The sequence below is a fragment of the Drosophila simulans genome, chromosome 3R, assembly GCF_016746395.2.
Source record: "Drosophila simulans strain w501 chromosome 3R, Prin_Dsim_3.1, whole genome shotgun sequence".
NCBI lineage: Eukaryota > Metazoa > Arthropoda > Insecta > Diptera > Drosophilidae > Drosophila > Drosophila simulans.
Genome location: NC_052523.2, coordinates 16118745 through 16140452, shown reverse-complemented (window position 1 = coordinate 16140452; position 21708 = coordinate 16118745). Strand labels below are relative to the sequence as shown.

Below are 21708 nucleotides of genomic sequence, written 5' to 3'. Positions count from 1 at the left end.
CTCCTTTAGTTTGGGGTTATTGTTCGAGTCAATAGCGTGGATAAGGGGTTGCGATTCAAGAGGTGCGAGTAGAAGAAAGGAGAATTCTAATTAAAAATCTTCCGGCATTTGGCATTTTATCTAAACAGGAAGCACGAAGCAGCCGCAGACGGAGTGGAAAACCCCGGAGGCAGGACACGAAGAATACGGGGGCGACACTTTCGCCGGAGTCCTTGCTGCATAATGAAAAGTCTTCCGAATTGGGTCAGGCAAGAAATTAAAAAGCCACCCCGGATTCTGGGGGGGAAAACAAAAGGAAAAGTTGAGTGGGAAACTTCAACTTAAAGCTGCTGCTGCCGTTATCATTCGCAATTAGACGCGTTGACACTCGACTTGGCCAACTTTTTAGCGGTTCAGGCCAGGCCAGGCCAGTCAGTCGAAAAGTGGCGAGTTAAGAGCGAAAAGTTCCGTCGGTTATCCGGAGCTTTTCCCCAGCAAATTGGATGCCAAAGTGGGGAGCATCTGCCCTTGCAGCAAATTGAATATTTAAATCCCGCACTCAAATCCTTGCATGCCTCAAATTGAAAAGGGTTGCCTCCACATGCCGAATAAAATATGCAAAGAAAATAGAATGGAAACAAAATTATGTTTAATGCAGCGTTTTTCTATGTTTTTCCCCCTGTTCTTTTTTTTTTATTTTTGGTGGGGTGGAAATAGAAATTGCTTTCAAATTTGCTTACATTTTTTATATTTTCCAGCTTTGTTGACTGTTGTTTTGTTCGCTTTATTTCCTTGGCCTGCGTGCGTGTTCAATTTGCAAGTGCAATGGAAGTGAAATTGAAATTCACCCTGCCTGCGGGTGTTTCTGTCTCTGTCTGCGCTCGTCTATCTGTCTCTTTCGGCTGAGTTGAAGCCTGGGTCTGAAGTTGAGTTAGTTTTTGGTTTCTACTTTGTTGCGGCTGTTGTCGCTGTTTATGCAACCTGCAATTGGCAATTGGATTTGCGAGTCTTGCACAACTTCCACTCTGAATCAAAACTTTGGAACAGCAGTTGCCGTTGGCGAGCACCGAGTTGGGATTGGTTGGGATACCAACCTAGATATACACATATAAATAATCATCCGGGTGCAAAGTTTATCCTTCGATTTGATTGCAAAAGCATCGAGTTATGGGGCCGGACGAACATCTGGAGCTGGCCAAAAGTATGCCAAGTCCACATACAAATCAATTCGATTCGAAGGACTTTTGCGAAAGTTTTGTTAGCAAGGATCCGCAGCTTGGCAGCTTTCTAGCTTTCAGCATTTGCCTAAGTCCGTATTAACCCATTTTTGGGCCGAATGCATAAGTTGGGTTGCCTTACCTCTGCGGGGATTAGGACTCCAACATGTTGCACACTCTGCCATAGTACTATATAGTACCCCATACTATATATGAATCTGCCTCCGCTTTCGGCGACACTCGAAAGCCGATTGCCGCCATGTCTAATTTGCTGGCCATAAGCAGCTTACCAACTTTCTCCCCCCCCCCCCCCTTTTTGGGCATATTAAAACGGCATTTTAAACACACACACAAGGCTCAGGATCTCATTCCCTTCGCCCTTCGCCCCCATACCTTCGGCCACATTTGGAGCGCTCTTTTTCCAGTTTAAACGACAGCGACAACTTTTGAGTGGCGCATAATACCTGAAAAGTAATGTGACTCCCCCCTTGCCAGCCGATATCAGCTGCCCTTGGGGAAATGATAGACTCACCATCAACATCAGCCATCGGAAAACCCGAAAAGCCAGGCTGAAAAAAGTGCTTTTGGTTCCCCGGCAAGTTGATTATACTCGTCGCATATACGTTTATTTTTTTGGTCATTTCGAGTGTTCTTGTGCCGTTTTGCGCAGTTTTTTGCTGTCAGTTGCCTCCTTCTGCTGGAAAATTATTAGATGGACACTTTTCCGGCACGTGCCCCTCCAGCCCCGAAAGGCATCAAGTTCGTGCTGTTGTTGTTGTCAGGGGCAGTTTACGAGGCGATTGCCTTCGGGGTCCAAATTGAAATGTGCCTCGAGAGACACAAATGCTTCTCAAACGGTCGAAGGGCCTGAAATATGAGCCCGCTATTGGAGAGGCAGCTCCACTCCGCGCTCGGTTTAAATTGAGATATTTACCAATTTACATCTTTCTTCAGATCGAAGAAGTGCAGCATAAATTCCAGATACACTGGCCCATTGCTCGGGGCACACAGAGATATCAATCCGCCGGCTATTCTATCCGCTTGCCCCATATAGTCACACATACACATACATTACGAGTGGGGTACATAGAGCCGAATACGCTTGACCTGGTTTAGTTCTGCATCCCCAACTCGAATGGCAAATGGCAGGGACAATCCCCCATCTATTTTCCACCGCCTTGCAGCATACATAAATTTCGCCAAGTACAGTTACTGCCATATGTATGCTCCTTGCAGTCCTTGATGCCACTGTTGTTGCTGTTGGCGTTTTTGTTTCGGCAGCCCGGCGATTGCAATTTTGCAAGGTCACCCAGGCGCAAGTGAGTCCCGCCCCAGCCCAACTCCCCCACTATGTACGTGTCTGTGTGTATCTGATGCTCTGTGACCCAGTTACTGAGACCCCTGGCTTACTGGGCCTGCATTCCGGCCCAGAGTTTCTGGGTCACCCAGCGCACAGTACAGTTTGAGCCGGAGACAAACGCAGCTTCCACTCGGGCAAATGAAAATAGATGAGGCTCCCGTTCGTCTTGATTTATTCCGACAAAATAGCTAAACAAGTGTAAATTTCTTTAAATGCATATAAACCAGATGACATGCTACTGTGATAGATCTCTGTGGATATTGTAAGACATGAGGATTTCCTTCTCTGTATGGAATGCTTGATAAAGGTACAGTCGAACGCTTTTGGCTGTCACAAACTCTGACATTTTGCCCATAAGCCAATTACTTTTCAGGACTGACGTCCACTATCCCGTCTATCCACATGGCAACCACACATCTTGTTAAAGTCCGTGTTGATTAGGACCTCGCCAGATACGAAAGTTGATTGGGGCTGGGCCAACTCAGCCCATTCAAGCTCCATTTGGCAATTACCGCAGCAATAAAAGTCAACGGCAAATGCAGCCAGGCACACATTTTATTAGCAGCCCTTGTACAATTTACGTGTGTCAAATAATAATTTCGTTGTCCTGGCCGCTTATCTTTTGGGACAAGTGAAAATCCCCTTTTCGTCTGGATGTGGACGAAAATTTACATTTTACAATTTACGAAAATATTTATGTCATAATTGGATTCTGTGGGCCGTTGTGAAAGCGACAGAGATGTGACAATGAACACTGATAACGGGTGGTGAAAGTGGCAAGGATGGGGGCCCTCCAGGTTTTGGGGTTGAACGCAATCGCCTGCGGTGGCCATTAAGTTGGCCCGAGGACTCCAGTCATCCAGTCTTGTAGCTCGAGCGTTTCCACTGATAAGGGCTTTAATGCCCCGAGGGTGTCCTGCGCTATGCTGTGGTAAATTGAGCGTGGCCGGATATTGTCCTCGCTGGCACACACACATACACATACATCCCTAGTTGGATGTGAGATGCGGGCCAAGTTGGCCTCTAAAAAAGGCACCACTTAACTCATTTCCACTTCCTGCTTCGACGGCGTCCAGTAACTAAATCATTTGTTAGGGCCACTGTAAATTGACGACAAATGAGTGGCCTCAAGGATACATACGTTGCATACTTTCAGGTGGTCCTCTCCGCCACTTCCGTTTTAGCTTTAGTGCACTCGAATGCAGGTCATTTCATTTGATCTAATTTGGGGAGCATAAACTTTAAGTTACACATTCAAGTCGGCTTGAGTTCGACTTTTGGCAATATGTGCGCCCTCAACTGAACACAAAGTCGCCGTCAGTGTTCACGAACTTTTCGCATAAATTTAATACACGAAACGTGTCAGCATCTGCAGAGAGAGAAAAGCTAATATTAACTAGTTTAGAAATAGGTACATTTAAAGATACTTTCCAAGCAATTGCAGCCAAAGCGGTGAAGTTGAGTAGCAGTTTCTGAAAGACCTGAAAGTCTTTAAAGGCTTTTTTTTCAGTGCACTTGTGCGAAGTGCAGAACCCTTAAGCCGCGATATCTAGCAGTTTGGGCCACGTTGAGACGAGTCGGTTATTGTGCTTCTGTCCGCCCGCTCAAAATATCAAAATCAACGCCATTGTCATATTTGCTGAATGAGTGAACACTCAACCTCAATTTCAGCCTTCATCTCCATCGTTGTCAGCCTTTTTTCCTGCCGTTTTCCCCGGCTTTTCCCCAACTGCCCCATTGCCCCACCGCCGATTTCCCCACGGCAATGACAATTTCGCGTGTGTTTGTCACATCAGTTATGCATGTGTGTTTGAGTTCTCATATATTTATGACACTCCACTCTGTCACTGTCTGGGAACGCGAAATTCAAATGCGAATGCGAGTGTGTGCGTGTGCGTGCTTTTTATTTAAACGCAATCAAATTAAGGGGCCCAGCAAATTGGCAAGGCCATCGCCCAGTGGGTAATCAAGTTTTCCAAAATCTCCCCTACAAAGGTTAAAATCGAATGCGAATTACAAAACAGAACTATGCAGCCAGGCCCTAAATAAAACCAATTTGCTCCGCAACTCGTTACAAAAATAGCATTTTCCGATTAAATTTACTGTGTGTGGGCGGCGGTGGGTGGTTGGGTTTTTGGGTGGTTGGGTGGAACGGGGGATGTACTGTGCTGTGCTGATTCGGTTGATAAAGTCAACGAAAAGTTTGTTGAAAGCTTCGCCCTTATCCGATGTGACCCAATTTGCTGGCTGCCTGAAGACACGGCGATAAGACTTTAAAATCAACCGCTTACATGCAAAGCGCTACGAATTCGATTTGCGGCAGCCCATTTATAATATACATGTATATGGAATACTGTATGTGGAATGTAAATTACAGAAATTGCCATGACGAACTCAGGCGAACTTTAATGGCGTGCAAAACGGGAAGAGAAGCATTCATTCCTCACAAGCCCCCAAGCAGGAGCATAATTTTCGTAGCCTGCTTTTCGGGGCGTTGAAATGTAAACGGCGCCGTGAGTGCAATTCGCGTTTGCCGGGTATTAAGCCCTATTAGGGAGCGAACCTTTCATGTTCCATGTTATTAGCCGCAAGGCGAAAAGATGCCAGATGCCTCTAATGCTTGGCACACATTTTTCTGGGCCATAATGGGGCGGTTGGCCTCCATTCGCATCCCCATTCCCATTTCCATTCCCATTCCCACATCGATATACGCAAATTGTGCTATTTTCGGTCGCCAGTGCGGAGTCAATAATTTATGCTCCGCACCAATTTTCTGGGGCATGGGGCCTGGGGGATTTTATGTTGGCCTTCCATTGACCCAATTCTGCTAACAGTGCTGCACCAACCATGCGCACTCTCTTCGAGCCGCTTTCTTCTTTGCTCTTTACTTTCTCTTTTGCTGTTACTAGCTGGCCGCTCTTTTTGGCCTAGTTTTTGGGGCAGTTAACAGTGGCAAGAGAGCGAAGTCTCATGTTGCACGGACAGGGACAAGTCCACAGAAAGAGAGAGAGAGAGCCGCAAGCACAGGGGCATGGCCACCCACCCCCTTTTGGCCGGAAAAGGAAAACTCTGGGAGGGGGCGGCCTGCATATATACACCACTATATACTGGTGACCCAATTTCGCGCGCTGTCCTTCCACAGCTGTTCTGATTTCGGTTTCGATTTCGGTTCGCATTTCCGCTTTGTGTATTTTCGGCCCGACTCTCTGGGGTTTGGGGTTGTTTATGCTTGCCGCCAACGGGAATGGAAATGGGGGAATGGGGAAAATGGGAAAACTCCAAGTCGAACGGAGAGAGAGAGAGAGAAACAGGAAAAACTTTTATTTACCCCACGCACGTAGATGGCGTGGGTTTGGTGGGAGCTTGAGTTTTTTCCGAAGATGTGTGTGCTGTCAAGTAAATTCCCATCGAATGCGAAGGAATAGGAAATTGCATGGCAACGCAGGACTTCCACTGATAACGTCGACTAAATCAATGGCAGGCGGGGGAATTATTAAGTCGGCAAATTAATAAGGATGTGCTGCCAAAGCTGATCAACTTCCATTCGGAATCAGGAAATATCTGTTGTCTTCGTTCCGGTTATGGGCTTCAGTAAATACGCGCAGGGATTAGCATGAAGTACGCCCCCGAGCAAATATACGCACTTATCGTGGAGTACATATATATATGTATATAATATGACAGCTGGGAGCTGCCTGGAACTGGCGCCAGACGGGGAGATTCCTTGCCATTTTCCCTTAAAGAAGATTCATGTTGGGCCGCCCACTCACGTCGGCTATTTACGTTTGCCCGGACCCGGCTTTGTTTGTGCCCGCTGTTTGGCAGCCAAATCAGGACACAGTGCGGTAGTCATTTCTGGATGTAATACGCACTCCTGGATGGACCAGGGTGGAATTTTATTTCCCCACTCCGCCGTTTGCCAGCTGGAGTTCTCTGCCGGCGAATGGTTTTCTTTCATTAGCAAACAAGCGTTTACCCCCGGCGACGGGAGTCCTTCTCATTAGAGCAGGATAATTAACACGCACCACTACACGTTGAACGCAAGAGGGACATAACTCAAGCTGCTTTAATTTACTTTCGCATTCGAGTGACTTGGCAGGTGGCAATAAATGCCGGGGGAAGCGTTTTGGGATGCCCTGAATTGATAGCCCAAAATGATTTCCAACTCCGTTCCGCATTAATTGAATATAATTGCGAGGCAAACGGCGGCGGCTTCGTCAGCTGGGAATTGAAAATTACGCATACGCAGCGTTTGACAAACGATCTGCGCCGCGCTTATCTGCCAGCGAACAAAATCGAGGCATTAATAAACCCCTTTTCAAACATTCAGCACATTAGGATGCCAGTCACGCAGGCGGCTACCAACTTCGAAATACTCTGAAAACAGCGAAAGTGGCTAGAAAACACTTCTTTGTTGCCAAACACACACGCACAACCGCGTGTGTGTACTTGCAGACCTTTAATTTATGAGCCAGGATATAAGGCATATCCTGGTGTATCCTGCCCCCAGAAGTCTGGCCGCAAACGAATTACGACCGCCTACTAATTGCAGCAAGTTAAAACGAAAATGCTGTAGTTTCCGCTTTTCCAAGTCAAGCTGTTAGCACGGCACCGGAAATAAATGGGATTAAAGATGATAAAAGATTATTACATTTTATTAACACATCCCACATAATTTTCACTTTAGAACATCATGCTAATCCGGTTTATTAGAAGGTATCTTAGCGAGCAGGCCTTAATATTTCTCTCTGTGTACGCATTTGTGTAACTGCCTGGCAACCACGTGCGTTAACAATTTACGCCGCTTAAGTAGCGCAGGATATTTATGTTTATGATTGCGTTGCGGTTCACAGACTCCGCCCCGAAAAAGGCATTCAGCTTTTCCTGCTCTCAGCTCAAATTACGCATACGCCGTGTGCGCGCCCCCTCCGCAAATTCAGCTTAAGTGGGCCAAAATGGCGGCACACCACTGCAATCCGTAACAATTGAAGCTCGCTGGCATTCTCAAACCACAAAGTTGTAAACAAATCGTTAATCACTTGGCCCACAAGGCCGAAACGAGAAACCGAAAACTCAGTTTTCAATTTGTTCAGCAGTCGTCGTCGCACAAGGACAACATTTGCCAGCACAAGGACGCAATCAGTGGTTTGCTGTACCCCCGAAAACCGTGCAATATATGTACATATATATATATAGATATATACGGGTATATACATACAGTCAGCCAGCATACTTAAACTGGGTCAATTGCCGGCGTCGCTGCTGCAGCGCTGTCCTAACCTTCAGCATAAAAACGCAGCATAAATGCAGGCGCATAAAAACGCCAAGAGCTGGGCGCCAAAAGCGTGTCAAGGCGAGCGACAAACGGAGCAAAGCGACCGCAAGGTGACCCAGTAAATAGGGGGCTGCTCGGGCGGCAGCGGGTAGCAGCGGGTGGTCGGCTGGGGGAGTTGGCAAGGACGCGGAACGGACCCGGGCCCTGTTATCAGTGCAGGCGGCATCGAGCATGGCCAGCCAGGCAGCCAGCTCGTTCGGGCGGCATCGTTTGCCGCTCGGGCGAGAGTCCAAGGACTTCGAATCTGGCTTTCAGCCAAGCAGCCAGCCAGCCAGCCAGTTGCATTGTCCGCACTCACACAGTCGCACTTGGCACCGGGCCGGCACCGGTTCGAATCGCTCCTGTTCCTGCTACTGCTCCACAGCTGCGACTGCAACCGCTAAGGAGCCGCCAGTTGGAGAGCTGCTGCAGAACCGCCATCATGCACACCATGGCAATGAATTACTACGTGGAGCGCAGTGACTACGAGGGCTACGGTCGCCACAGTCCCACGGGGGACAGCTGCTCGCGCTCCTCCACGTCGTCTTCCGAGAATTCAGTGATGCAGCCGTATTCCCGCCAAGTACGCTAGATATTCAAGGATATATATAATTAATATTAATATTCAAGAGCAAACCAATGATTTTTAATATTTAATCAATCTAATCAGAATCACCTTCTCTTATCATTGCAGTCCAAAAAGTTCCGATGCGTCTATCGAGGATGTGTTGGCGTGGTAGACGATCTCAATGCAGTCGTGCGTCACATTAGGAAAACACATTTGGGGTAAGTGTACAAGTGGGAATGGCACTGCTATCAGAGGATTAGGTGGCGAGCAGCAAGTGGGCGGGGCCTTGACTTAGCCACCCGACCTTCTCCTTCCTTCCCCGCCAGCATTTCCACACGCCCGGAGCGGGTGCTGGAGGTGGTGTTGGTGTTGGTGGTGCCTCGAAAGTAGAGCACTCGAGCACAGTAAGCAGGTCACACGAGTGCGGCGTAGCCCCTCTCCAGCACGCAGATTACTTTGTACTTTGCAATGCGCACCTGCAGCAGCAGCAGCAGGCCAGCAATGGCAGCAGTGGGTGGCAGGTGCAGTGGTGGTGGCGCTTTTGAGGCCAAGGTCCAATTCGAAGCGCCCACACACGATCCGCGCTGAGCTTTGACACTTGCCAATCTCGTTTCCTATGTAAATCGAGAGGGGTTCCAAGTGGGGGTGCACAAATAAAAGACGCGGTGGGGCTTTGTTTTTTTCTGCTTTTGCTTTGACATTGTTCTCTCATCTGCATACATGCGGTATATCTATTCGTATATATATATATATAATTGTATATGTTTTGCTTTATATTTATGCTTGCAGTGTATTGGGTGTTGTTGTAGTGTTTTCGTGTTTCTACTTGCTGCTCTATAAAGTACAGTCCGCAAACATAATGCGAATGCGAGAATGTCGGGGAGTGTGTATAGGTTGGCGTACCCAACGCGTATATCTAGGTGTATATGTTTATATAGCGCTCGGCTTGCTGGCAGCGATATAGTAGGATCTATGACAGGATCTGGGCTTGGATGCGTAACTTAGGATCGAACGAGGTGTGCCTCCACTGAACTGAATTAATCATAATCGTATTGGGGGTATAAGTATAATCTCTCGGCCCAGGTCGGCCTTTAGTAATGGTATCGTAGCTTAGCACTAAATCCTATGAGCAATTTCTTACAACTTGAAACGAACTAAACATAAACACGGTAGACAAGTACAAAAATTGAAACTAGCTGGAGGTACACACAATATATAGTATAATAACACACATAATAGATACAATCTGAATTTGTTGGTTTGTTCAAAGCTTACGGCAAAATCTGCAATTGGCAATCGGCATATTAACTAATAAACTTCCTGAAGCGCAGTCCCGTGCGGGCTAAATATCGGTATTACAATTCACATACGTTAAAAACTCTAATTACTATGGGCTTAAATTAGCTTAGGCTTATTAATATGCTGCGTGTTCTAAACAACTACATTAGTCTGCCTTGATTTGTTGATTGTTTGTATGTTGGTTACTTGCTGGGATGCTGGATTTCCTTCGATTCGTCCGATCGATTAAATGGGTAAGAAAGGGGAGGATAAGTATAGCACGATAGGGAAATAGGGTGTAAAAAGGTATGCAGAACCTAACAGAACTAACTTTCGAAAATAGATAAAAATATTTTACACTTTTCAATAAATAACCTAATCATAAACTGTAACAAAACAAAAATTGGCAAAAGTAGGATCAATCGTAGAAAGTGAGCGGACTAAGAGCAAAGGGAATTCCCAGAAAGATGTATTGTTATTCGATCCACCGCCGCCCTAGTGCGGATGCATAAGTCCATGAGTGATGTCCATGCCATCGCCTATTCCGTTCACGCTGAGCCCTCCGTTTAGCATGCTTGAAGCTATAGAAATTATAATCACATAAGTAATGAGATTATTATATAAAGGATTTTCTCTTACAATTGCGTGATCCTTGCGTGTCCACTTGTGTCCAGTACTGCTCAGATGGACTTTGGGTACTAGTCCCCGGCGGTGCCTGGACCGGGGCCCCCGTGTACCGAAAATACGGATTCTTCAGGTCCAGGGTGTTGCTCGACGAAATAAGCGTGCCTTCGATGTGCAGATCGATGGTCACGTCATACGACTGCCGCCGATTCGCCTCCAGTAAGACACGGCCGGTCAGCGTCTGGCCCTGCTTAATAAAGATGGGCATGGGCAGAAGGCAGCGAACCTGATACCAATGTGTCAGAGGCGCTGTGGGCGACGTTGAGAGCCACACATTCTGGCTGCTGCCGCTAAACTCCACATCAAACCAAAAGGCCAGCCCATGGCAGATGCCAGTTTGCAGAATGTGGAACTCCAGGGGGATGCCTGTGGAAGGTCAGCAGTTAGCCATTGTCGCAAATCACTTGTTCGGGTACTTACTTATCAAATGCAGATCGTCCTCCTTATCGTTGAGAAAGTCGCACACGTGCCGCACCGACTTGGCCATGCATATGCGGATGTCGAAGGTGTCCACAATGGGCTGTCGGAAGTACTCCTTCATGCCCTCTTTGTGCAGCGTGGTAAGGTCAACGCCGTGGAACGCCGACTGGTACCAGAAGTTGGCCTTGTTGTATTGTTCCGAATAGAGCGATTCGTCCGAAAAGGGTGCGATGTGCAAGTCGCCGTGCGTGGGGTACATCTTTCCTTGCGGCTTGAGCCACTTTCTGGCATGCAGATAAGTCTCCAACATGCGCTCGTTGTACAGCATATAGCCCATAGGCTCTGATATGATAACGTCCACTTTCTCGGGCAGCTCGATCTCCTCGATCTTCCCCGGTATCACAGAGATCTTGTGCTGCACATTGTTGGACTCAACCAGCTGCTGGGCGTACTGGGCCATGTTGGAAGCCTCAATGGCGTACACTTTGGCAGCTCCCGCCTGCACGGCAAAGAAGGAGAGAATGCCCGAGCCAGCGCCCACATCCAGGACGATCTTGTCCTGAAAATCCACCGCATTGCCCAGAATGGCCCGCTGATACGTGCTCGTCCTTACATAGTCCTGCATCATGTTCTGCTGCTGGCTGAGGTAGCCGTAGAACTGGAAGTACTGCGAGGCGGATGACTCCTCAGTGCGCTGCGAGAACACGGACTTGGGTCTCAAGTGCTTCACGTTCTCCACCACCTTGCGGAAGAGCTGCTGGTCCTGCTCGCTGCCGAACCTCAGCACGAGATTGTCGGCGTCCAGGGAAACGGCATAACTCCTTCGTCCCATCTGGGCGGCATCCGTATCGGCGGCTATCATGTACTCCTTGAGCACGTGGCTCCGGTCGTCGTCTGGTGGAGAGATTGGGGATGTTTGAAACGGGTTTTATTAAACATTCTATGTCCTTCTTTACCTGACACAACACGGAGGACCACTCCCTGGGAATCGTAGCTGCAGAGCAGCGTGCAGCTGCCCTTGTATTTGTTGGTAAACTCCAGCTTCTGCTCGTCGGCAATCGAGCTGATTACCACGCCGCAAAATTGGCAATTGCTCAGCGGAGAAACGGAGGCGGCGGTGGCCAGTTTTCGGGCCTCATCGGGTCGCAGGCTGGACATGTTGGCTGGCTTTTCGGAGAGTAAGGAGGCAAGGGAGCAGAGCAGGACCACGAGCGTCTTTTTTTTCCTTGTTAATTGACAATGTAGACCTCGCTATACACACGCACAAACACACACACAAACACTCGAGCACACGCACACACACAGAGACGCAGATGCAGACAGACAGACGCGCAATTTTTTCTATCTGCAAAATTTTCCACCACACACAAAATGGCTGGTGACTCGGGCAGCTGGATTAATTGGCGCTCGGAACTATAATGCGCGCTGCTTTCCAACTCGGACGATTACTCAAAATCGATCGCTCTTGTTGATTTCGTATTGATTTCACACGGAACGTGCGTTCTTTTTTGCAAAAAGTGCTAGAGCTGGAACAAATAGTTAAGGCTAGAGGTGGGACCAAGTCCGATGCTTTTCGATAGGATTAATACCGCCCACTACCTTAAGACTAATCGATTTTTCAGCCTAGCGGGATTTACAAAAGAATTGTTTGCAAGGAAGTTTATATTATCAATAACAAATAACAATCTCGATTTTATTTGGAAATATAATTGAAATAAATTATTGCAGGGAAAAGAAATTTAGCAAGATTTTATATAGGTTTTAAAGCGGATAGAGTCAAGGTTCAGAACTCTGGAACACTTCTAGCAGGGCCTCGAACCTAATGTGGGTGGTCGGGGTAGTTGGCAACGCGAGTACATAAAATCGGTCGCTTGAAATGGAAAGAATGTACCTAAATGAGGTACCCTAATTAATATTGGCCAAAGTTTAAAGTTTCATATTGAAATATTTTTAGTATTTGTTTGAATTGAAGTTATTCGAATAAACAACGTTAGAGATCTTAAGTTCGCTTATTTAAAAGGTCTCAATCTGATTTGAAGTAATACCGAACCTAGGTACATAACTGAAGCAAACTTGCCATCACTGACACATCCTTCTAATCAATTTTGCAACTTTTCGGTGGCATTGCAGAAAGGACTCCCATCGCTCCGCGGATGATGACGAAAATGAGGTGGACTTCTACTACGAGGATGCCGACGACGACGACGAGCAGGTGAAGCCCAGCCTGGCCTCCGAGCCGACGCTGAGTCACCGGGACATGGCGCGTCCGCCGCACGAGGATCCCGAGTACCAAAAGCAGATTGTGGGCAACTTCAAGTGAGTTCTCTTGGTGTACGATATGGATACATTTGATGACATTATTCTCTTTCGATTTTCCAGGCAAGGACGCGGCGGTAGCCACTATAACCACCTAGCGCAGTCGCACGGACGCACCATCAGTGGCAGCAACATCCCGAGCACCCACCAGCAGCAGCTGCAGAACAACAACACCAGCTGCATTCCCACTTCGCACCTGGCCCACCACAACTACACATGCCCGGCGGCGACGGCGACAGTGGGTAGCTACTCCTCCACGGGGACGGGGTCGGTGGCGGCCAGTTCATCAGCCTCGCCGAACGGCAAACACGCTCGCTCGTCGTCCTCCCGTCCGACCCACTCGGTAGCGCCATATCCATCGCCGACGTACGTCCAGCAACAGCAGCACCACCAACACACGCACCACCACAACTACGCTGGCAGCAGCGGCAGCAGCAACAGCAGCAGCAGCAGCAGTCCAGTGATCCACAGCAATAGCAGTGCCAACAACATGCTGCAGCAGCTGTCGCAGCAGAACGTCACAGTGACGGCGCACCACAGCCAGCAGCAGCAACTGCAGCAGCAGCAACACCACCAGCAGCAGCAACACAGCCACCAACAGCAGCAGCAACATCTCCTGTCCAGTGTGACGATCACGCCCAATTTCCATCCGGCGCAGCAGCAGCACCACCACCAACCGATGCGCGGCCACCATCAGCAGCATCCACAGACAACTGCCGGCAACCTGGTTGCCCAAAACAACAGCAACAACCACAGCAACGGAAGCAATCCGCTGCAGCAGCAACAGCACATGGCGCAACAGGTGGCCGTCAAGCATACGCCCCATTCGCCCGGCAAGAGGACGCGGGGCGAGAACAAAAAGTGCCGCAAGGTGTACGGCATGGAGAAGCGCGACCAGTGGTGCACCCAATGCCGGTGGAAGAAGGCGTGCAGCCGCTTCGGCGACTGAAAGCGACAGAAGTCGTCGACGGAGGCGGCAAACCAGGCGTCGGCGCACCAGTCCAAGGCAGCAACAGCAGCATCATCAGCAGCAGCATCAGCAACAGCAACACCCAACCCAGCAGCAATATCAGCAACTCCCAGCCCGGCAGCAACATCGTCCTCTAAAATGACCACCACAGTGGTGCGTTTGGCGGCCGAGGTGGCTGCCGGCAAGCAGCTACCCCCGTCGTTGACCATCAAAACCAACAAGCGCTACGGTGGTCAGGTGCAGCAGCAGCAACAACAACCGCATCCGTATGCGGTCACCGCCAACAGCAACACAATTAGCAATAGGCCGGTGCGTATACGCAGTGTGGCCACCTCGGTGATTGTGGCGCCCATTGCCTGCGCAGTAACGACGACGAACACCACGCCCAGCCACATGGAGGACACGGATGCTGACGAGGATGCTGACGAGGAGCTGGAGGAGATGGAGCAGGAGGATCAGGAGGAGGAGGAGGATCCGGAGGCACTCGAGGATCAGGAGGAGGCGCAGGTGGCTGCTGCCAACGGCCTGCTGGCCTGGAGCCGAGCAGCCGCCAATCAGCAGCAGGCGCAGGCCGTGCTGATGCAGGGCTAAGTCCACCTGAGCCGCCACCGAGTGCGCCGTTAGCTTGCTGACTCCTGGATGGCTGTCGGTGGCAGCTGTTGCCCCCCGAGGACACAAAACGCAAAAATGCAAATGAAAAATGGTCTCTTCTTATTTACTCTGCATTGAATTGTGCACCTTAAACACGTAACGGTATCTCTTTTGTTGTTGTGCAGGTGTTTGCCAACTGCCGTGCAAATGTTGCTGACATTTGCGCCCGGGCAACATTTGCAATCTACAATAATCTAATTATTATTATTATAATTATTATTATTACTATTATTGCAGTGCGTAAATATACATATACATATACATATTTATTTCTAAAATGACTTTGTTAATTCTTATGTTAAAAAGCTGAAAAGCAGTTGGCAACTTTTTATATACACAAAAAGCGAAAGCAACAAACAGTTAAAATACGTATGCCAGCTGTTTTTACATAAAACATAACAAAAAAATGCAAAAGAAAAAACAGCAAAAACAATTCAAGCATAAACCAACAACAACAACAACACATGAAAACCAACAATATTTAAAGCAAATATACATTTGATTTTTTTTAATTGTAAGAACTCTAGTAAATTTTTTTCTAGTATTAAGTGCAATTTCTGTTCTACTTCTCGCTCTAAACAAAGAAAACAAAACGAAATGATATAAAATGTAAGAAAACGAAGCAAACCAACTCAAACAAACAAACAAGCAAATCAAAATGAAACAATCGGAGGTGCGGCAGAAATCACTTTGCTGGGAATTCACATTGATGTACGTAAGAATTCATCACTGAGTGGTTTTTGTGTTGCCTCCGTTTGAAAGCAGAATATTCAAACGAAAACCTAAAAATATGCATATTAAATATTCAAGGCGTTGCATCTACACATTAAATAGGCATAAACGAAAAAATAGTTAAATTACTTGCATAATCACATGTAACTCAAATCCAAGAGCCGTTTAAACAATTTGTAAGTGTGTGTGTTAAGCGCTAAGAGTTAAGTATTAATCGACTTCATGCATACGAGCGGCAATAGATGGACACACAGCTAAATAATCTAGTTAATTAAGCACCCAGCCACCACAGACCCACCCACAACCAAGTACCCAAAAAGCCCAAACTCTCAAACAACTCTATAGAACAATTACCCCTCAACCCGAAGACCCGACATCCCGATATCCAAAAACCACGCTAATGTAACATATAGACGTACGAGCAACTTAAACTTAAACGTAGTGAATTTTAAAAACAAACAAACAAACCAAGCAAACAAACAGACAGACAGGCCGACAGACAAACAGATGGATTGTGAGGTAGATCTTATCCTTATCGAGAATCGTCGAAATTTCAATTGGAGCCAGAAGGAAAACACTTTCAAACATGTTCAAATTTTTAATAAATTGTTAAGTTGATATTTTCTAAAAACACACAAAAACGAAAAATGAGCTAAATTTGTCTATTAATTAATTTGTAATGAACTTATGACTAAAAACTAAGATTTAAAACAAAAAACAAAAACTTTTTGCGTTGTGCAACTGTTGTGAATTGTTCAAATTACGGTATACACATACAAACAATGACGTCACAAAGGACCCAGCGAGGTTTGCGAGGATATAAGAAGAAGATGTAGCCCATCTAGGGATAGCTACGCATTGAGATTGAAGAGCAGGAGAATTTACGAATGAAGAAATGAAAATACACAAGGAATTCTTAACCAAATTGGAAGTACAAACTAAAGTCTAGAATATGTAAATATAGAACCCCCATACACACACTTAACGAACGGAAGTAAAAGGGAATACGAAGCGGAAGTGCAATGGGGAAACGAACCCACGAAAAAGTAATGTTGATGGGAGAGGAGGAGCGAAGGGAAAATTGAGCTTAGGCGGCAGCAGCTTTAAAAATATTTCAAAATGAATATGGAAAGTTAGGGAGAGCGGGAAAATTGAAAGATAAAGCGGAAGCGGAAGCAGAAGCGAAAGCGAAAAGCATGCAAAAACCGTAAGGAGAAAGTAAAACACGCAAGCGAAAATTTCATTGAAATTGTTTGCCGTGATTTGAATGAAATTCATAATGGTGGCCATTTTTGTGTAATGCGAAAAAGTTTAACAACATTTTTTACACTTGTATTTCGTTTTTATTAACTATAAGTTTAACCAAAACAACAACAACAAGAACGATTGTAAGCAAACGGAGTAAAATGCAACTGAAAACGGAGGAAATGCAATACATTTTACTTATTTTTGTCTGTCGCCCAGGACGGCGTCTATTCTTTATTACGAATTATGATTACGAGTATGATTATTGTCATCATTATTATTGTTTTTCTTGCTAATTTTCGTGCACCACACACAAACACCCCACACAAGCGTAGTTAAGTGCGCACACTCGATCTATTTCGTTGCGTTCTGGAAATTATTTAAACTTAAGTGATATTTTTAAACAAACAAAAAACAAAGATGCAAGAGGAAAGAAAACTATCCATTATTATATAATTATCGCTAATATTTCTTACTATTTTATGTGTACGATTACCACGATTATCACGAAAAGAGCAAGAAATACATCATGGCAGGCAAAGTCCCTCGATCGGAATATCCTCAAAATCCGATCGGAGACTAGAACTGGCCTGGAAAACAAGCGGAATGTGGCAACGGATGAAGCAAAATGAAAATGCTTATTCAAGAGATGAAAGATGAAGATTTATGGAGGAAAATATCAGAAATATCAGTAAAGGTCAAAGCTCTAATCCATCGAACATGAATTCTAGATTCATTCAATAGCGAGAAATAATATTTCTTTTTGATTTTTTTCTTGAAAAGAATACCACACAACAACAACAACAAGAACACCCATTTTATTAAAAAATATACAATTGTTATTTATAATTAAACAAAACAAAAACGAACCACTTTGTTTTTATTATGATTTCACATTTTCAGTTGCTACCTTGGTTTCCACTATTCAGTTATTATTCGTTCATTTGGGAGCGAAAGGTTTCCGCATTCACGGAAACTCCAGCCGCAATCCCCCTTTATAAGAAGAATGCATTTCTCGAACAGACACGGTTTCTCCCAGGGTCTCAGACGTAGAACAGATGGTATCGATACAAATTGTACAACTTTCTACTGGATCGATTGGTATTCCGTTGGTAGAATGGAGCCAGAAACCGAAACAGTTGCTAGATCCTTATGATCGTATGTTGGATTGTTCTTTCCGCTGGTCTAGGATGTACAGAGAAGCAGTGCTTACATAACAACAGATCGATGTGTTTATCTCTTAACTAGCTATATACTTATTATCGGGCATATTTGCCAACGTGTACGTCTAAGCAGCATATGCATGTAGATGGGAACTTATGATATTTCATCGGATATTTATCGTCGTTATTGATGTGTAAACATAAAATTAACTCTAAGCTAAGATGGACTCGGAGTAGTCCCTTAAGGAGGATCGAGTTCGGTTTAAATTAGAAATCTCACGGCAGCTGGCGGCCGGATCCGGATGCAGATTCGGATCTGGCGCAGCGAATGCTGGTTCAGCGCGGTATGTTGCATCCACTAAACGATAACTAAGTAATTATACTTGATACATTATATACATATACAGTACATTTAGGTGTGTAGCTAGGGGCAAAGTGTCTGAGCGATATTTGAGCGAATCGGACCCTGGACTTTGGCATATCTAGGTTATATCCGTGAGAGTCCGCTTCCGGTTCCGGGCAGATTCGAAGCTCAGCGACCGTGGCTGCGGCCTGCGCGTCTTTGTGTGTGTGTTGGTGTTCATTTTTTGGATAATTGGAAAGCGAAATTAGTTTTAAAACAAAATTGCATTCAATATAAGGCTGATTTATTTGACTTGTTCATTTTGATATATACACTCAAGCACACAAACACACACACACTTACAAACACTCACACACCGAAAACACACACGCACACTCACGCATATCAGCCAGGCAGCTAACGGTGCTAGACATTGAATTCCATTTAAGATTAAGTGCATTAAGTCGGTTAGTTTAGTGAGTATCCAGCAAAAGACTTGCGCATCGTTTATTTGGCTGCGTTTTCACGAATCCATTCACTGCAATCCATTCACCCAATCGCATTCATCCATTTCATAGTCGAGAATCGAACAGAAGCGGGCAAACGGAGCTATATCCTGGGGATCTTGCGTTTTTCGTAGCATACCCCAGGGGGCTGAGGTGGAAAGTTGTTGGACGGAAACGGAAACAAGTGCTCAACACTGCCAGCAACGAAAATCCGCATCCGAATCACCACATTCTGCTTAAGGAACACACGAATTCGAGGAAGCAATAAGCTGTTTATACAATCAAATACCCTGTAATCATGTATCATGCACACATTAGAGCATTCTTGTGAACTGACTGATACTTCAAACCAAAAAAGAAAAAAACAAAAAAAAAACAAGAAACCAAAATACGAGGCGAGATTATGTATAGGGAATATCACGAATATCAGACGTGAAATCATCTAACATAGGTCGCTTAAAGTTAAGCGAGAAATCATAATTTCAATAATAGGTTTTAAATAAGTTTTTCTACCCAAGAGTTGTTGTAACTTTTTTACAATTTAAAATTTAAATTTATGATAATTGGCAGGACAATTGTTTTGATAACTGAAATGGGCGCAAGCGTAAGGATGAGAATTTCGGCCGAAATTGTACTCAATTATTTTGCATTGATTATTGGCTGGCAACTGAAACCACTAGATGTCTTCAAAAAGATTGGCTAAATGCATCCTTGATTTCGAAAAGACTTTTTCTTCGGGGCAGACGCCCCCCACTGAATATTTATGGGTTAACGCAGTAGTGCCCATGGTGTTGCGGAAATTAAAAATTAAATCTAAACACTTAACAATTACTATGTAACATTAACAATAATCGGCTTAGTTGGGCTAACTGAGAACTTTACTAGGATCTAGGCGATATGAGAGATGAACGTTGAAGGACTTGACGCGACTTGATTAAAATTAGACGCTCCCACTTCCCCCCGTTCCCACCACATTTGTATTTGTATCCGTATTTGTATGTCTAGCATTAGGGGCATCCCCCAGCACACACGCACACGCCTACACACACACACACACACACACACACAGCCATTCATCATCACCTTGAACTTTTCGTGTTTTTATGTGTAGTTCGTAAGCGATGAATGAGCACGAGATGAATCTATGATATAATATACTTGTTGTTGTGTCCACATCTATAGGATTAGCCTACCCGAAATCAGATCGATGCATCCTTGTTTTGTTTACCTTGTTGACTTGTTTGCTGTTACGAATATCTATCGATTCTATTATCCCCACTGTGTACTTAACTCGGTTCTGCTTGGACTGGCCAGCTAGTTGAACTGGCGAAGTCGGCGAAGTTAGGCTAGAGCATAATTTAAAGGCAGGCGACGGTCGCCAGGATCGCCGTGCCGCCACTGATCACCACATAACAAGGTACAAAAGAGCCGCAATTGGGGCAGCATCCACCCCCTGCCACGCCCATTAGCCAAAGGGGCGCAATTAGGCCTGGAGCAGGTGAAAATTGAGCAGAGAAGCACACAGACGACACAGAAACAGATTCAGAAAACAGATTTAGAAACAGATAATACTACAAATACGAACTAGCGTAACGGAGTTTTGCATTTCCAAACGAATACCATATGAAACCAAGTAAATAACCAGCAACTAAGTGTCGTGTATATTCCATGTTAAAAATACAGCCACTGTGCTGCATATAAGCATATAATTATACATGTATACAGTATAAATATATATATATATATTTAACCATATGCATACATATATCTAACCGAAATTACGAATAGCGAACGAGAACAAGAGCAAGAAATCCCTTCAGATGGCAATGATTGTTCATACACCCTAGATAAATAGTTGTGCATTAATCAATCGTACAGTTGTCTCAATGTGAAAAGCTTAAGTCCACACCGAAACTAATGTAATAGCAGCTACAACTCGAGGACCCGAGGACCCCCCTCTAAGAAACCCAATCACTGGTGACCCCGCACCCGAACGTGGTGACCCCGAAAATTAAGAAAATAAAATACATAACGAATATCCGTAATACAGAGCAGCAGAGATGTTTAACACTTCAATTAAACATTGGTGAGAATCGAGTACCTACAAAACTGAAAGAGATAGAGAAGCGCCCACACACGCACACACATCCTGCACATCCTGTGGCGGACTAGTGTGCGTGCGGGGCGACTATATTTTTTGCAAAGCAAATTGTGCAGCAAATGCAACCGAAACTAACGGATAACGTTTTACGCGCGAACATTTTTAGACATACAAAAAGTAAATCGTGAAAGGCAATATGAAGCGAGGGGAACACACACACAAACTACAGATCATAAATAGATATATTTTGCGTCTTTATATACAGGAAAACGGCATATTTGTATATTTACACTCAATGTACAGATCGCAGCTACGAATCACAGCAGCTAGGGATATATAGGGATACTTTAGTACTTGTTGCTCGGTTGGCTTTTTATGCTTCATGTTAACTCCGAACCCAGATCAGCCCATTACGCCATTATCCATTAACCTTGGCGCGTCGGCTAGGACCGGCACGTTTTCCACTCGGTGTACTGTCCACGGAACACTGATCTGCATATGTACGTATACCTAAGGACCCATCACACTCATCACACCGAAGCATTGACTCTAACACCACTCACGCTATATGGGAAGTCCCACGAAATAAAATCATTTTCAAAACTATTTTAAGCGAATGAAAACCTACAACAAAGAAAAAGCAAGAAACTCTAAATCATTTCAATGAACGTGTTTATGAATGTTGATTTTAAACAATAAATCGAAATCAGAATGAATAAAGCATAAACAACTAATTGTATGGAATAAGTTAAACAAAATAAAAATTCTATGATAATATAATAAAAACAGAAAAGACAAGAGCAAAATGATACTTTCAAAACTAAACATCACTGTTTTTATTACATCACTTTTGGTTAAGGA

At 45.3% G+C, this 21708-nt stretch overlaps 2 protein-coding genes across 2 annotated transcripts in view; one reads left to right on the top strand and one right to left on the bottom strand.

Moving 5' to 3' along the window:
• LOC6728706 overlaps positions 1-21672 on the top strand; it is a 117972-nt gene extending 96300 nt beyond the window's left edge. Inside the window, 3 exon segments of the mRNA XM_016175066.3 lie at positions 8565-8656; positions 12951-13136; positions 13200-21672. Coding sequence (XP_016035373.2) covers positions 8565-8656; positions 12951-13136; positions 13200-14697 — 1776 coding nt within the window. The 3' untranslated portion in view covers positions 14698-21672.
• Positions 9111-12404, bottom strand: LOC6728707 (histone-arginine methyltransferase CARMER). The gene is made up of 4 exons (XM_002104007.4): positions 11777-12404; positions 10821-11714; positions 10356-10766; positions 9111-10297 (listed from the first exon to the last, which is right to left on the bottom strand). Exons 1-4 carry the CDS (start codon positions 11976-11978, stop codon positions 10212-10214), a joined length of 1593 nt encoding a protein of 530 aa, XP_002104043.1. The 5' UTR covers positions 11979-12404; the 3' UTR covers positions 9111-10211.
• Positions 21673-21708: the final 36 nt, after the last annotated feature.